The sequence below is a fragment of the Poecile atricapillus genome, chromosome Z, assembly GCF_030490865.1.
Source record: "Poecile atricapillus isolate bPoeAtr1 chromosome Z, bPoeAtr1.hap1, whole genome shotgun sequence".
In the NCBI taxonomy this organism is placed as follows: domain Eukaryota; kingdom Metazoa; phylum Chordata; class Aves; order Passeriformes; family Paridae; genus Poecile; species Poecile atricapillus.
The window spans coordinates 25,009,837-25,026,847 of NC_081289.1; the positions used below are offsets into that span (position 1 = coordinate 25,009,837).

The 17,011-nt window shown below is 45.6% G+C and overlaps 1 protein-coding gene across 1 annotated transcript in view; it reads right to left on the minus strand.

The window, feature by feature from the left end:
• Window positions 1-3,750: 3,750 nt before the first annotated feature.
• The window catches only part of LOC131592959 (myosin-9-like), a 70,215-nt gene continuing 56,954 nt past the window's right edge, over window positions 3,751-17,011 (minus strand). The window contains exons 25-41 of the mRNA XM_058864949.1: window positions 16,552-16,723; window positions 15,756-15,968; window positions 15,178-15,322; window positions 14,495-14,701; window positions 13,421-13,525; window positions 12,008-12,160; window positions 11,403-11,651; window positions 10,694-10,906; window positions 9,824-10,036; window positions 9,309-9,470; window positions 8,498-8,626; window positions 8,065-8,153; window positions 7,735-7,858; window positions 6,444-6,652; window positions 5,913-6,021; window positions 5,435-5,607; window positions 3,751-5,282 (exon numbers count right to left, since the gene is read on the minus strand). Coding sequence (XP_058720932.1) covers window positions 5,165-5,282; window positions 5,435-5,607; window positions 5,913-6,021; window positions 6,444-6,652; window positions 7,735-7,858; window positions 8,065-8,153; window positions 8,498-8,626; window positions 9,309-9,470; window positions 9,824-10,036; window positions 10,694-10,906; window positions 11,403-11,651; window positions 12,008-12,160; window positions 13,421-13,525; window positions 14,495-14,701; window positions 15,178-15,322; window positions 15,756-15,968; window positions 16,552-16,723 — 2,783 coding nt within the window. The 3' untranslated portion in view covers window positions 3,751-5,164. The remainder of the gene's footprint in view (window positions 5,283-5,434; window positions 5,608-5,912; window positions 6,022-6,443; window positions 6,653-7,734; window positions 7,859-8,064; window positions 8,154-8,497; window positions 8,627-9,308; window positions 9,471-9,823; window positions 10,037-10,693; window positions 10,907-11,402; window positions 11,652-12,007; window positions 12,161-13,420; window positions 13,526-14,494; window positions 14,702-15,177; window positions 15,323-15,755; window positions 15,969-16,551; window positions 16,724-17,011) is intronic.

A 17,011-nucleotide genomic window follows, 5' to 3' on the forward strand; every position in this document is an offset into this window, starting at 1 on the left:
ACCAGCTTTGGGAGGCAGAAACGGGGTCTGAAAGAGCCAGCTCTGATCTAGGATGGACTTGGCAGCACAGACAGGGTGCATGCAGCTCTCATGCCCTTCTCAGCTCCCATGGGGAAGTGCTGAGAAGGAAATGAAACAAGCTTTCAACACATGCCCGCTGGCCATGGGGCAGCCTGCATCCATCCAGCAGCTTGCAAGGCTGGGAAGTTTTGCCAGGGTCTTCTCAAATCCCAGGGACAGCTCAGGATCGAGTAAAGCATTCTGTAAGGGAAGAGGGGGCTAGGGGAAAGGATTCAGCAGGAATGCCTAGGCTTCACCAGGAATGCCTCAGTGCCAGGAGTTTGGGGGAGGAAAAGTGAAAGGTGGGCTCAGCTCCTGTGCAATGCTATTTCTTTATAAGGCAACACAGGGAGATGTTTCCCTGGATACAGTGGGAATGAAAAGCAGGAAGTTCCTTTGATCACTGCGCCAAGGGTTTGTTGTATTTTTTTCCTTTTTCTTTCCTCCACCAAGTCATTGCTTCACCCACAAAGCTGGTGGAGGCTGCCCAACATCTCCTGGCAGTACAGTGCAGCATCCCTGCACTTCTAGGCAAATCTCTCCACTGGCACCACCACTCTCTGCCACCAGAATTTCATGTCTAGTGAAATTTTTTTCTTGCCACAGAGCCCTCCTTCAAGCTCAGTCTTAAATGAGGTCACAGATTTGAGCGATGGCTCTTCTCCTAAAAAGGAGCCTAAAGATGTGATCTATTTGTCCTGAGTGATACACCCTGCCACAACACCCACTCCCATGAGATTCTGCACAAATTCCATCAGAAGTCAATTAGGGCTGTAGTGAATTAAGCCATTCACAGTGTAATTCCAGCTTAATTAGCAGCAAGCAACCACATTATGACTAACACAGCATTGCAAGGCCAACCACTCCATCATCATCAGTCCTCCACTTCCTCCCTCTCTCTTCCTTGGGGCTGGAGAGCTGAGGAATAGTGAAACCTTCAAGGCAGACTCTCCTGCAGGGCGCGTGTCCCATGGCCTCTGCTGCCTGCACGCACCCTTGGCTGCGGCAGGTGAGTGCAGAAGGTGGCCTGCCCTCAATGCTCCTCCTGCACATCCAAGCCCAGTCCAAAGAGTGGCTGTACTTTTACCTAATTGGCTTTTCAGCATCCTTCTCTGTACATTCTACCCAAATTCCAAGTCTCAGAGAGGGAGGCTGCCCCAGTGCAGGGAGATGGCACCCTGCACCTCTCTCCTCTCATGTGCCAGATCATAATTGCCCAAGAAGTTTCACATTTTGCTTTTCCTCTCGCTGCATGGCTGCTCAGCCCCACAGGCTTGAAATGGTAGCAAGGATGGGAGTCACAAATTCAGGACAAAAAAGGTTCTGGTATAGTGGTTTTTTTTTGCTATCCTTTTCCTTCTGCTTTCGGTCCCACTGCTAGAGCGTCAGGGAAAAGGCAAAATTAAATACAGACAGACAGCAGTTATCCACTAGTACTAGCTCTCTGTCTTGAAACTGGGAATATTGTCTCCAGCACCTCCAGAACAGGCTGAACTGCCTGAGCTCTAGAGGTAGGCTGCAGAAACCTGCATTTTATTTTCGGATCAAACCAATGCTCTGGGACCTCCCTCACACCCCAGGCTGAGAAAGCTGCAGCTTTCCACCTTAGTTCCCCCACTCCAGTGTCTGTCACTGAGGAATCCCACTCCACAGCCATTGAATCTGAACCCTCATTCTTCATTTACAGTAAGTGGTACTTGAATCAATTTGTGAAAGAAATGGAAGAGCACTAAATTCTAAACCTGGCAGGTCAGTGCTGTTGTGCCCAGGAACCCAGCTGGATCTGGCTCTAATGGCCACTGTCCTTGCTCTGCCCTGGGGGGAGCTGCAGCAGGAACAAGCAGAGCACTCAGCTGCTCCCCAGGAAAGAAGGCTCTTTGTACAGGATACTGCTGCAGGTCTGGTGATTTACCTCCATTTCCCAAAGGCTGGGGCTGGGCTGGTTGCTCTGCCCTCGGTTCTGCTGTTGCAATGCCCTGTGAGGGCCCTGCTGTAAACCTGCAACAATTTAATTTTTTTTTTTTTTTTTTTTAGCCAGCTTATGTAATATAATGATCTGGTTGCAGATCCTTTGTCCCAGCAGAATGACCCAGTGCAGGGACAGGAGTGTTTGTAATCAACTTCATCATCTCTTACATTTCCTCAAAATCTCTCTATGCCCTTCCCTCTAATTCAAACCCTTCCAACCCTGGCTAGCATCAGCCCTGAGTCCGGATAGTGCAGACAACAAACAGAGCTCCAGCAACAACTTCCAGAAACTTTTCTATAGGGCCCATAGAAAAGGTCAGAGCTCAATCTCCTCCATGCTTATTCCAGCCCTTGTAGCCATTCACCTACTCAGACCACCCCCAAAATTCCAGGGAAAACCACTGTGAAGCATTTACAAGCTCTGGAGAGCCACAGAAGAGCAACTAACCTGAAGCCGTGAGAATCTCCTGGCTTAAGGTTGCACGCTGCAAAGCAGAAAATGGTGGATAGGAGACTCAGTTTTGTCCCTTCCATAGGGATGCACAAAAAAGTAGAAAGCTGAAGAAAAATACTGTGCCAGTAAAAAAACAACAAAAAAACCCCACACAAGCCTCTTTCCATCTTGCACAGGACAGAACTGCAGCCAAGCAGTGCTCTGGCTCACACAGCACAAGGCTAAGGACACAAAAAGCAGCCTGAGCTTAAAAGGGTCATCACAGCACCAGCACACAGGTTCTGCTCTGGATCACTGCAGTGCCTGGCCAGAGGTGCCATATCAAGTCGATCCTATGATGGGAAAGCAATTTCTATGCAATTTAAAGGGCACACTGGTCTCAGAGATACCCTGCAAGTTTCTGCAAAACATTTTGGAAAAAGATTGAAGTGGCTGAGCCAGTAACCTCCCAGGTGACACTAAGTCCAATCCTGTTTTTAACAGCCTATATGCAGGACATGAGCACAGCAGTGCCTGTACTCCACATATCATGAACCCACATCCAGCCCCTCATGCCTTAATCCCTATCCAGGCTTTCAAAAACTGCATCCAACATAACACAGCTTCTAAAGCAGCTCATTCTCAGCTGACCCTTTATAATGGGACTGCACACACTCGTGCAGCAGCACCTGGTTAACTCTGCCTGCTCCTTCTGCACTCCCCCTTGGTTTTTTTAACTTCTACTTACACTTAAGTTTCTTAATGAGAAGACTTTTCCCCTCCCAACATCTGGTTAGGCAGAAATGCCGCCCTTTGGGGGCAGCAGCCACGTGTGCTCTGCAGGGAAGGAGTTTCCCGTAAGCTGCTCCCTCCCTGCTCCTTGTTTGCCAGCACTGGCCCTGGCAGCAGCCCCTGCTGGCAGCACAGGCCCCTCGTGGTGAGTGCCAGCACCTCCTTCCCCATCGCTGCCACCCAGGCCCGGCCCAGCCCCGACCGCAGCTCCCAGCTCAGACTTTCTCAGCAAGGTCTAAATCTCTGCCAGCACAGGATGGGAAGGATGAGCTCAGAGTTAGGAGCTGCTGCTGTTGCACTCCAGCTTCTCCTGCCCTGCCTGTCGGACCAGAGTGTACTTGTGACACACTTCAAGGGGCCAGGAAGACCAGAATATGGGCACAAGAAGTTTCTTACTCGATTTTTGGCAAAAACGTAACAAAAAGCAGAGTTTCTGTGGCTACACAGGGTGTTTACTGCACCGAGGGAAGGAGTGAAGGGCATCACACACACAGGACTGCAGCACATGGATAATCTTTATTGGTAACATCAGTGGAGCACCGGTAAACCATTACTGACTGTAGTGGTGACACACAGCTGAGGCACATGCTAAGGCACTTTTATTATATAAAAAAAAATTAAATTCTTCTGTGACAGCAATTGGGACAGAAGGCTCCTGCATTAGGGCGCTTCAGGCATACAGTATGGTGCTTCATATTTTAATCTTACTTTGCTCATAAGTAGGTCTAAATGCAGCATATACAATATGGTTAAGAATACAGGTAAATCCAGCAACCAGTGTACGGTGTAGAAAAGTAAAGACTATCTATATATAACCATGGTCCCAAAAGAAAGGCAGTGATAAAGACCTTTATTTTTTTTTTCTTAATTACTTATTACAAGAAATACAAAGGCCTTACATATATCTGTGCAGATTAAAGGGTTTTTAATATACTCTTACTCAATGGTGCACAATAACTAATCCCAACCCCTGGTTACAGAGCAGGTGCAAGAGGCTTGGACATGTCAATAAGAGGAATTTCCCTCCCCTTATCCCCACCCTCTGCCCACTACCCTATTAAATTCCTCTAGATTCTGTCTATTACCATTAAATATATTTGGTCCCCCAGAGATTCTCAGACAAGCACAAGGACATTGCTCTGCTCCCCCAGCCTGTCATTAACTACTGGTCCACACTACCTTAGATGAAACCGCTCAGAGGCAGAGACACAAACAGGACATCATTGCACTTCAGAAATCTGTCCAGACAGGAAAAGAAGGGAGGAAAAAAGGAAAAAAAAAGAAAGAAAGAGAGAGAGACAACTTTGGCAAGTTCCCCAGGTAAGCGGTCCCAAGAAGAGTTTCCCTCTTCAGCCCCCCTGGGAACACACAAAAGAAGAAAGGGCAAATTGCCATGGCCAAAGCACACCGTTTTTCCTGAAACTGCTCCCAAACCACATGGGTGGGCAGATTAAAAGAGGCAGAAGTCTGAGGTCACTGAACATGATTGCCGAAAGCAAACAAAGAGGGAGGGGAAAGAATACAGGAAGAAGCTTCCCTGCAGCTAGAATTGAAGACAAAAGGAGATTTACAGCAAAAATAATCTTTCCCTAGCCCCACTCCCTCCAAACTGTGTAAGGATTTACCAGCAGAAATGGCACTGACAGTTCTACAGGCCTTTGCAGTGGCCAAACTGCTGGTCAAATTTCAGAGCCCTGACTCTTTGGCATTAAATCCACAAAGAGGATTAGGAAACTGGAAAGAGGAGAAAACCAGGAACACAGATGCCCGATGGCTCCAGATACACAGACCTGGGCTTGCTCTGCAGATCCCCAGCCAATTTAGGAGGAGAGGGTTTGCTGAAAGTCCAATGGAAGAGGGGAGGGTAGATGGGTCACTCCCCCACGTGTAACCTGGGTCAAATGGGAGGACTTATTCAGTAGCTTTGGCATCACCAGCATCTGCCTTGCCATCCACTTCCTCGTCGGAGCACTCTCCCGTTCCCTTCCTGACTATCCGGCGTGTCATGACGAACGGCAGGTCCCCACGCCTAGGGAAGGACACACGGCACGTCAGCGATGTTCCACACAACTCACAGGGAGGAGGTGAGGAAGCACCCGGCCCCGCTGTTTGCTGGGGGCAGCTGCACAAAGCCCATGCTGCACTGGCTGCCAAGGCATGGCACAAAACGCTCCTCCTTACCTGAGTTTGCTTTTCAGGGAGCTGACCTCTCTATTCATTGCATCCGCTGTTTCGGTGGCATCTTCCAGCTCCCGCTGGAGCTTCCTACGGGATGCATTGGCTCGCTGGGCCTCCTCTTCTGCTTCCTCCAGCTGGCGCTTCAGCTGCTTCAAGCGTATGTTTGCCTTGTCCGCCTGAGCATGAATGGGGCAACAAATAATAAGAACTCAGTGCTTCCCCCGACTTGCAGCACAGTAGCAGAGTAGCAAAAAAAAAAGTGTTTCCAAAGCCCCCTCTTCCCTTTCTGAAGGGAACTGCCTAGGACTTGAGAGGTCCTTGTTTTTTCTATAAAAGAATCACATTTTCATCTTTCTCATCTTGTAATTATTACAGTGACAGAGAAGAAGAGAAATGCAAAGGATGGTGAATGCCTCGGTCATAGGAGGGAAAGCCTGCCCCCCCCCGAAGACTCACAGACACTGCAGGTCACTGTACCCACCTGATCTTTGAATTGCTCAGCGTTACGCCTCTCATCATCCACCTGTAGCAGGATGTCTTTCAGCTTCTTCTCGGCACGGCGCACCTGTTTGCTGGCAGCCTGGCGCTCCCTGAACACAAACACCAGGGGCTCAGACAACAGCTTATCTCCCACTGTCCCCAACAAGATCACCTGACCCAGGCAAGTCAGAAGTGAGGAAAATAGCAAAAGTCCTTCTCAGCTTAGGAAGAAAAGAGGATGAGAGGCAATGTTCCCCAGAAATGACCAAAAGGCTGATGTCACACGGACAAGAGCTACAGAGGGGCAACAAGCACACCACAGCTACAGTCTTAGGAGTGGTGAAATTCAGAAGAATTAAGTAAGTGTAAGTGTCTACTGTGACAAATAAGGAAGGTGTGCCAAGATCTTATTTCTGTACTACCCTGTATACCTAGGATGAAGCTCTCAACTCAGACAAATCAGATTTAAGAAGAGCTTAAAATCCCAGAAAGGGTGGAAGCTTGTAAAGCAAGAGTTTCTCCCAGTACATACTTGGTCTCCATGTCCAGCTGCTCTTCCAGCTGTGCTATCTTTGCTTCCAAGGCCGTGATGGTAGCCTTGTACTTGGACTTGACAGCACTCTCCATCTCCTGCAGTTTGAGCTTGAGCTCCTTGTTCTGGCGCTCCATCTGCTGGCGAGCGTTCTCGTTCTTCTGCGCGTTGCTGCGCTCGGCGTTCAGGTCGGCGTTCATCTGATCGATCTGCGCCAAGAGAGAGATAAGGACTCCTCAGCACAGCCAGTGCTCCTGACTGAAAGGCTCATTTATTTCTCAGACTCAAAAAGAACAAGGACCCTGAGGGTGAGCTGAACACCTGGAATAACTCTGATGCAGAGGGAGCTGTGGAGCTGTCTGTAGGCAGGACACTTCTCTAAGTATCTTAGTTTACCCAGAGTTTCGAAGTAATTCCTTGAATAACAGGTTTATCAACCTACTCTTAGGGCTTGCCAATCACATTCACTGCCCTCTGGGGCTAAGGTCATGGTCTGACACTTAACACAGTAATTATCAGTCTCTGAATTACAAAAATCCTGAGGCAAGTGGATCCAATACATGTGCTTTACTAATTTATTATTTATTTGCTGTCTATCTACTTCTATACAAAGCAGCAGCTTAAAAATACTGTCTGTCAGAGGTAAAAGGGCAAGAACTTGTCTACTTCCAAGCCAGGGCTCTGGCTGATAGTCAACCAAGTAGAGAACTACACTCTCATCTATCAGAATGAATGAGCCCTTTGGAAAACAATCAGCCCAGCTCCTTGGCTTTGGGAGTGATAAGAAAACAACACGATTGACTCTCAAAGTTGGGCAGACAAAATATGGCACACAACAGGCAGATCACAATCATGGTTTCTATAGCAGCCTAACAAATTTCACATGTTCAGTCAATTTCAAACAGCATACAACTGGCAGAAAAGTAATTTTCCGAACACACTGTGGCATCCTTTAGCATGTCAAGTTGGAGCAGCATGCCACAGATCATCTTTCTCAATATCCCTTAGTACAGAAAAAAGGGACTGGGAGGGGGTTGGTTTCTTTTAAAATAAACTTGGGAGATTGTTCCAGCTACCCAATGATTTTAAATGGCCAGAGCCAGTGAGTTAACATCATAATAGTTTTGGCTATTTTCTGTACTGTATTCAGCTGTTTCCATCTTGCTCACACCTATGGCTTTCTGAGGGTCTGCACTGTGCACAAGGCAGCTGCTGGCATTACTCAGAGCACAGTCTGACAATTCACAGACACCAGAGAACCCCCACAGGCCACTACAGCCTGAACAGGTACCTGAAGATTTGCCTTCTTGAGCCGGTCATTGATTATCTCTGCGTTGCCCTGTTCTTCTTCTAACTCCTCCTCCAGCTGAGCTATCCGTGCCTCCAGGCGCCTCTTCTCCTCCATGGCCAGCGCTCTGCAGGACACAGAGTCATGAAAGCATTAAAGCAGCACTGATGGCATCGATGCCTTGGGGAAAACTCACTACTTGTATACAAAATAAGCTCAGTCTTTAGAGACCAGAGGGGATACAGTGTGTGCTGCAGTTTACATAAAAATAACAGGCCAAGAAGTGTTTTCTCACAGCAGCTCCTCCTCCCTCAAACGGGGAACATTACTCACCCTTTACCACTGTTGTTGGCAATCTCATCAGCCAGCTCATCCCTCTCTTGCTGGGCCTGGCGCTTGGCACGCTCAGCAGCTGCAAGTTCCTGGAATGAAAACGAGACGGACAGTGATCCAATAGGAAGCTACCAATTAACGCGGCATAGGAAAAAGGAGTTACTGGTAATGGCTGGTATGGTCTCTAGCATAAGCCAAAGCTAATTATATGACATGCCCTGTTCCCTGTCCACCCCACAGCCTCCTTTGCTTTGCACACTCCTATCACAGCTGTCAGGAAAGGGCCAAATTCTGCATTTTGAATTGGACTTCATATTTAAGCAGAGCAAGAAGTACGAAAGAAAAGAAATAAACACTCCAGCTTAGACTGCTGCATGTAGATCTTGGCTAAAGAAAACAAACCAATCCTTGACTTTCCTGCATATTCCATTACCTCCTGCAACTGGATCATCTCTGCCTCCATGCTTTTCAGTTTCTTCTCATTTTCTTTGGCCTGTGCCCAGATCTCGTCTCTGGAAGTACGTGTGTCCTCCAGTTCCCGCATGTAATCCTTCATTTGTGCCTGAAAAGAGAGAATAGAAAGGGATGAATTCATATTAAGAGATGTGGTTTATTTGTTTTACGGGAAACATGGATGGAAAATAGAAATAGGGATTCATTACTTTTCAACAACCACAAAGGATGCTGTAAAAACAAAAATCATTATTTTTGCATTTCACAAGTAACATGTAAAAATATCAATGGAAGCAAACAGGATTGCTTATCTGTGGAAAAAAAGTTTTGGCAGATAAACAGAGAAGGGAAGGGAAGGTACAGGAAGCTTTCTAGTGAAGCAATGGAATGAACAGTCTGGGGAGAATTTAGTTTTTCCTAAGAACAGGTCAGACAACTGCTTGCAGGAATTTAAAAAGGACAACAGAGCCATCTTGGGGCAGGTGTAGGCCTAAATGTTATTTAAGGTCCTCTAGCTTTGCAGCTCTGTAGTCCATTCCAAAAACACAGACCTTGAAGCAAGCACTAAAGCAGACGTTGCCTATAGCTCGTCTCCCAGGGGTTAAACAGGCAGATTGGGATTAGAAGGATGCTTGAAATGCCAAAAAAATCTTTCACAGTGAACTGCTGCAAGATTCTGCTGCTCTTGTGACACTGATGCATTGTTCTGGCAATGGTGAGGTGAAATCTTACATCCCGTTTCCCTGGGTAAAAACTCTGCCCTGACAGCTGAAACAGCTGCAATGTTTCACCTGCAGTTTGCGCAGCTGCTTGATGGCTTCTTCACGATTCTTGTTAGCAGTGTCTATATGGCTTTCCAAATCCTTCAGGTCCATCTCAAGCTTCTTCCTGGCAGCCACAGCCATGGAGCGCTGTTTTCGTTCATCCTCCAGTTCCGCCTCCATCTCCCGGACCTGTGTGGAGCAGCAGAGGCATCAGCTTTTCAGCTCCTTCATTTCCCAGCACCCACTTTTCACTTTCCCCTTTCAAAGGCTGCATAAGTGCAAGCACGTGACTTTTTTTCATTCTCCATGGCAGGGGGATGGGGCGGACATTCCTCACAAATAAAGCCCCGTGGATTCCTGTGATAGACAAAGACTATTGGAACAACCACACACAAGGGAGGAAGTCTGTCACAGCTTTGCAATATTGCCTGGAGTATTAACATTAACAACAATCTTTGGATTGGTACTGTCTGTCTGAGTGTCTTTGGACACAAGTGCCTTTGTGTACAGAATGCACTGAGGATTTACAAAGCAGTTCTTACTTGTCTGATCAGCTGTTTCTTCTTCTCTTCATTCTGCTCATCACGGCCCTGGAGGTCCCGGTCAAACTGTGCCTTCATAGCCTGTTGGTTCACTTCTAGCCGCAGTTTGGCATCCTCTGTGGCCTGCAGTTCATCCTCCAGCTCTTCCAGCTGTGTCTTCATCTCCTCCACCTGCTGCTCCAGGGCTCGCTTAGCCTTCTCCAGCTCATGGACCTACAACACAGTACCACCACACGTGAGGTTTCCCCAGAGAGTGCAGACAATTTAATCTACCCTAACTGCAAAAACAGCTAAGAACAGCCACTCACATCACACAGGATACAAGAACACTGCACCTGTCCCTGTATTAGGGCAGATGCAAGCTGCCAGTCCGAGCCACAATTACTGTTAGCTCTGGTTATGTGTGTGGAGAAAGCAAAAAGCAATTGTTAGCCCAGTCCTGACCTGCTGCAGACTTATCCGAGTGGGACACCTCTGGTTCTGACAGAATTCAAGAAAATACTTCTTAGCCTTTGAATTTATTCTTTTTCTTCAGTACTGTGACATTTCTTGTTTTGAAATATTGGGGGTAATGTCTTCCACTGCCTGGCTAATTTATGTATTTTACATATCAGGTTCACACATACCTTCATCTCTCCCACAAGGATACCAGGTAATTTTCAGCTTTGCCACTGCCTCATTTGGGTAATTTCCAACCCACCTTTACCACTTACTGATGTAATACAAACAACATTCACAAACTCACAATGTATCCAGTAACTCTCTACAACGTTCCTCTGTGTTACCACTGGCATCAGCTTTTTGCAGTACAAAAGTAACAGTATCGACTGTGTGACATTTCCTGCAGGGACACTTTAACTCAATACTTACACTTTTCCCAACATCATCCTTCGAGCTCATGAGATCTTCCATCTCTGCACGGAACTGCTTATTGACTCGTTCCAGCTCAGCCTTCTGCTCTATGGCTTCTTCCAGGGCTCTGGCCAGGGACAGGGCCTTGGTCTCCTTCTCCCGGGCCTCTGCCTCAGCGCGATCCCGTTCCTCCGCGTACTTGGCAGAGATGGTCTTCTCCTCTGCCAGCAGCTACAAGAGCACAGCATTAGTATTCTGAGAAACTACTGATCATTTGCTAACAAGGTAAACATGCATCTTTTCATCAGGGCCTTCTTAATAGTGTTCTTCCATGGATAGAAGGAATCAAGAAAATGCAGCTTCAGAGAATGAAGTGCTCCATCCCATCTCTTAACTACGGTGCTGACCCCAAGTAAACAAGCCTCTGACTTCCTAGGCCTCCAACCTATTATTTTCAACCTTCTCTGAGATGATTTGCAAACAACACTTCAAACTCAATCTTGGTTTTGATGTAAATGTTATCCCTTTGGGAAAAAGAACATTGCTTAACTTCCTATTCATAGAACAAAATTAATTTACTTCTATTAAAGCTTTTTCCTCCACTCTGCGTGCTCTGCCTTAGTTCAGAAATAAATATGCATTCTCCAAGTGGTATTGCTTAGGTATTCTTAAGGGAGACCTATCAATAAGATGTACTACTGAATGCTTGTGACTGAAGTTATTATACCTGATCAAACTTCTTCTGCTTCTTCTCTAGGTTGGAGACGATCTGCCGCTGATGGTCCAAGTCCACAGCAAGGTCATCCAGCTCTTGCTGCAGGCGGGTCTTTGTTTTTTCCAGCTTGTCATATGCAGCTGTCTTCTCTTCATAACGCTGGCTCAGGCCCTCCAAGTCCTTCTGCAGCTTCTTCCTGGCTTCCTCTGCTGACTCAAGGCAGCCCAGACCATCATCCATCTTCTTCTTTGCATCTATTGCCTGAAGGACCAAGATCACACATGAAGCCATATAAAATGTTCTGTGCAGTTTACCAGCACCAGAAGTTTAGGACTTTGAAGTAAGAAGGTCTGCTCATTTCTGAAGGTACTACTCCCTGCTCAGATAATATTGTATGAGTGAATTCTCAAAGGAATTCCTGGACAGAAATCTATGAGCAGTTCATCCGATTATCATCAGAGTGCTCTTCATTTCTTCTCTCACCCAAATCGCCCTTACCCAGGAAAAGTTGTGCTACTAGAAGTCAATTCTACATTTAAATCTAACTTCTCTCAAGACAGACCTGTATCTATCCTTACTCTCAAAGGTCACTGATTTTTGGGATGCAGACTCTGTACCTGTTGCTGAAGAACAGAGATTTGTTTCTCCAGGTTTCTCTTTGCCTCCTCCTCTTCTTCCAGCTGCTCCTTGAAAGCATTCTTCTCATCCTCCATTTGCTTCAGCTTAGTGCTGAGGCTCAATTTGAGGCGAGTCTCCTCCTGCAGCAGCTCCTACAAAGCAAACACCCCAGTGGAATTCAGCACCACTCATTGAATTTAAAGGCTCACAATCCTCACCCACTCTCTCCAGGAGTGCTTCTGAAGTTGAGTTTAAGCATGCAACTAACTTCACAGATAAGACAATTGAAGACAGAATTTAAATGACTGCCTTTCAGTGAGTCCGTATAGAAACAAAATATTCAGAAGGGTCCTATTCTCTCCTACACTCTAATCAATAAAGTACACACCCTGCCACACAAGCCTTTCTCAGGGCCTTACCACACAAGCTTTTTTTCTTGTCCTTTCTCAAGTCCTCAAAGCATAAAAAGTATTCAGACCCTTCCCAACAACAGCATGACTGTACTCTGCTACGTGTCTCTCATATTCCAGTACCAAAGGAACACACAGCAGGTCCAAGTGCTCTCGCATGGATAAAAACAATGTTGGTCTCAGCAGAACTGTACAGCACTGGTCCTTTACCAGCTTAGTCACTTAACATGGCATTGACTGACTTATGCTGCCAGTGCTTGAGCTGAAGGGATCTGTAAAGACTAACCAATCTTCAAACTAGTGCAGAATTTTTATATTGTGCCCTGTCTTTGAGTTTGTTCTATAAAGAGCAGTAAGTAGACAGATGACTGTTCAAGGTTACTTATTACTGACTACTTCCTTTCCCTTCCAACCTTCTTAGCATTCCATGTTTGACCTTAAGAGTCATATTATGCTAACTGTAAATGCTTGTTTTTCCCAAAGTGTAAGGCTGAGGATGACTTATTTCCTGAAAAAAATACAAAATTATTTCAATCTATCACTTCCCCAACATCCACTGGGAAATAAAACTTTCTGCTTAATTCGGCAAATTTACTGTAGGTCACACACATACATACAGAAACCCTGTCAAACACTTGACTACAAAGATCTCAAACAAGAACTTCAAACAAGCATTCCAGTCAGTTGAAGCATTAAAGTGGTCTCAGATGGAAAGGTGATAGAGCAGGACTTCTAAGCCCAAGATAGGGAAAGTCACATATGTTCCACAGGCTGAAGAAGCAGAAGGAAGATAACCAGCTTGTTTCTGTAGAAATGCTCTCAACAGCATGCAGTATAAACCCCTTAGCCAAAAAAAACCCAAAAAACAAAAAAACCTCCAAAACAATCCAGACCCAGTCCTTTGAACTGCTGTATAGTCACTACTTAATGGCATCCAGAGTGATTTCTCCCTTTACCAATTTGTAACAGAAAGACAGCTGCCTTGGTTTCCAAAGCTCTCACCTGTGTATCCTGAAGCTGTGATTCCAGAGCAGAGAAATCCTTTGCTAATTTGATTGATTTACTGTCAGACTGGTTCAGAAGACCTGTGACATTGTCCAGCTCAACCTGAAGGAGAGATCAGAGTATCAGTTACTGAATGCATCAGCAAGAGCAAAGACAGGAAGAGGTGACCAGCCATGAGACCTAAGACTGAAAACAGAGGCACCTCTCAGCAGGAGGGCATGTGTATAATCTTTCAAGGGATGAACACATCATTTCCACAGTCCCAGGTGAAAAGCTGAAAAGAGATTTTTTTATTTCAGATCAGCTGTATTGCAACAGCCTTCTGATTTTGGTTGGTTTGGGTTAAGGCCTACATGAGATTTCAGACAGCCTGGTAAGCAACTGTAAAATTTTTTACTAAACTGACTATCTTCTATTTCATACTATTTTATACTAACTCTCTTCTATTTTATACTATCTGCTTCAGGATTATATCTAGAGTCTCAAAATTACATTTTCACGCTTCAAAAGATTGTGTATATGCTGGCAATGTTCAACTTTTAATGACAACCCTCCATAAAGGAGAAGGCCAAAGACAATGTTTCATGTCACTCTAGGGGAGTTGCTGCTCCTTTGAAGAAAGGAGGAGAAATCCATCCACATCTCCCTTGAGCCATCAACCATGTGACAAAACTTCCAGACACTATCTTCCACATGAGCTACACAACCACCTGTCTGTGTGTGCCACTTCAGGTGTTCCAGCAGCTGAGTGCTCACAGAGCTGTGCAAATCACTGCCTGCCTTCAGGGGGCACAGACACTGACTCCTCGAGCCTTATAAAACTCAAGCAGCAACTGGTTATTTCATCTTCTCAGGGCTGCTCAAATTCAGTGACATCAATCCAAATATCCTGATTTGGCAATGAGTTACAGAGTTTGTGTACTCCTTGGGAAGCAAATGATGGATCTGCTGTTTGTAGGAACATTATCCTCAGGAGGAATAGAATTTTTTAACTAGCCATGGGGAGACACCACCCTACAACCTTTTCTCTTGAGCCCTGGGCTGAAGCTAAGGAAAACCCATGCCACTCACCTGCAGTTTGTTAACCCTCTCAGCCAGTTCAGTCTTCACTCTTTCGCCTTCTGTAAATTTCACCTGCAGTTCCTGGAGCTGAGCATCCACTTTTTTCCGCTTGTGCTCAGCATCGCCTTTGCCCTGCAGAAGAGCCTTCACCTCATTGGACAGTTCAACTTTCTCACTTTCCAGAGCTTGTTTTGCTTTTTCAAGGTTTGCTTTCACCTGAAGAGGAAAAGAAAAGGCATCAAAACCCCTCAGATTTTAGATATGGCAGGATCCAGTGAGTATATGTTTTTCCAACAAGCAAACTAACGCTCTATGTTTAGCAGTTAAGTTGCAGACTGCTTACTCAGAAAAAAACAAGATGAACAGCCTGTCACTGATAATCAGGAGACAATCTAACAATCAGAGAAGACAACAATACAGAAAAAAGTCTTGCATGATCAGATTTCCAAATTAAAGGTTGTACAAGCTAACAAGTGAGAAAAATGTCTTTGCTGCGCTGTTTAACGTGCCTAACAGGAGAGAAAAGCATGAATGCCATTATTTAAAGCAGTTTTATATATGCTTCATGGAGAAAAACGATCTACCAAGGGAAGAAGAACACATATATGAGTATCATGAACACTTTGTGCTCTTCTGCACTGTCATTTCAGGGAGGTTGACTGCTTCGGCCTTGTGGCTTCTGTTCCACATACCCGTTTGGTTTGTTCTAACTGCTCTGCCAGCTCTTCAATAGCTTGTGAATGCTTCTGCCTCATCTCTTGGATTTGAGCCTCATGAGTCTTTGCCTCATCTTCAAGGGTCTTCTTCAAAACCGTTACTTCTTGTTCTCTCTTTGACCTGCAAGATTCACAAATTCCATTTAGATGCCAAGAAGGGAATCAAATAGAGGTGCATATCCACCAACAGCATCTCTAATGCAAAAAAACTCCAAGATCTCTTTAGGCTATAAAGATACTTTTCAAAGGTAGCACTTAGCACTGCATCCTTCTTAAGTGCAAGCTGGCAGCATTTCTGCCTAAGAAGTAACAGCCTGAAAGTACCAATGTTTCAGGACTACCACTAACTTTGGTTAGGGAGGATATCAACTTTCTGACATGAGGTGAGGTAATGCAATCTTGACTAGGGCTTGCACACACCTCCTTCTGTAGTCACTGAGGCTGTTAACCAGTGATAAAGGCAAAGACTTGCTATGGTAAGAGACTGAATACGGCAGAATTATTAAAAACAGCAAAACCCAAATAAAGATAACACAGCCCCATGTTGGAGTTACCTCAGCTCCTGCTGAGCAGCTGTAGAATCTAGTGTGTCTTCTAGCTCTGTTTTCAATGCTTCCAGCTCTTCTCCCAGATCCCGCTTCTGCTTTTCAGCTTTATTCCTGAATGCTCTCTCTGACTCCAGGTCCTCTTGCAGCTCAGTGATCTGGGATTCAAGTTCCCTGATCTTCTTCAGGGCCATGTTCTTCTGAGCTGCCTCTTCTTCCACTCTGTGTTTAACATAAGGTTCTGGTCAGAGCCAGACTTAAACCATACACAAATTAAGACAACCTGTCCTACCAAAAATAATCAAGAAAAGCTGGTGTTGATCAGCTCTACAATATTATATTCAGACTTTGATCCATATATGATCTATAAATTTTAAGCTCCATCTTCCAATACTTGAGACAGTGCAATTACCTTAAGAAGGGGACAGAGAGATACTGATAACAGAAGAAAGCAGAAGAGAAAGCACCATTTTACACTGGAAATTGGACACTTTACTGAGTAAATGAATACAGCAACTACCAGAGGGACAGTGTGCTGCCACTACTTTTTAATCCCATATTAAGGATTACTACTCCAGTCAAACGCATGCAGTGTCTATTGCATCCATCGTCTAGTTCTGTACAGAGAATGTGGCAGTGAGCAGCAGCTAAAGAACTCTAATGCCAAAGATATGGATCTGAAATAGGCCACAGGCTAAAATACAACCTCCACAGATTGCACTTATCCCTATTCACTCTATTCCAAGTGACATACTTCCCAACCAGGTCCTGGCTGGTCCCTGAACCCTGCAGGTCAGGTTCTCACCTAGCTAAGGCTGCCTGCAGCTCCTCTTCCTTCTTGGCCAGCTGCATTTTGAGTTCTGCAATCTGAGCCTGCAGCTCAGCAATCTGGTCATGCAGATCAGTGGAGTCCCCTTCAAGCTTCCGACGAGTCTTTTCCAGCTCTTGCCTCTGCTTTTCTTCGCGTCGCAGGCGTTCTAAAGGAGATGGGGACACGTTCAGTTACACAGATGACACACTCAGAACATTGTACAAGCATAGAAAAATAGATCTATTTAAGTAATACTTTCTTTCCTGATAACACAACTGTCCAAACTGTAGCTGGACTGCATTCTTTTGTCAGGACCTATACAGGCACCTACTCCATATTTTGCCCTCAAAATGTATCTGGGCAATTTCCCTTCCCCTCGCCTTACAGCCAAACCTCCTTTTCCCACTTTCACAGTAACAATGCAAACACAATGCCAGTCTCACGCCGTGCAGGC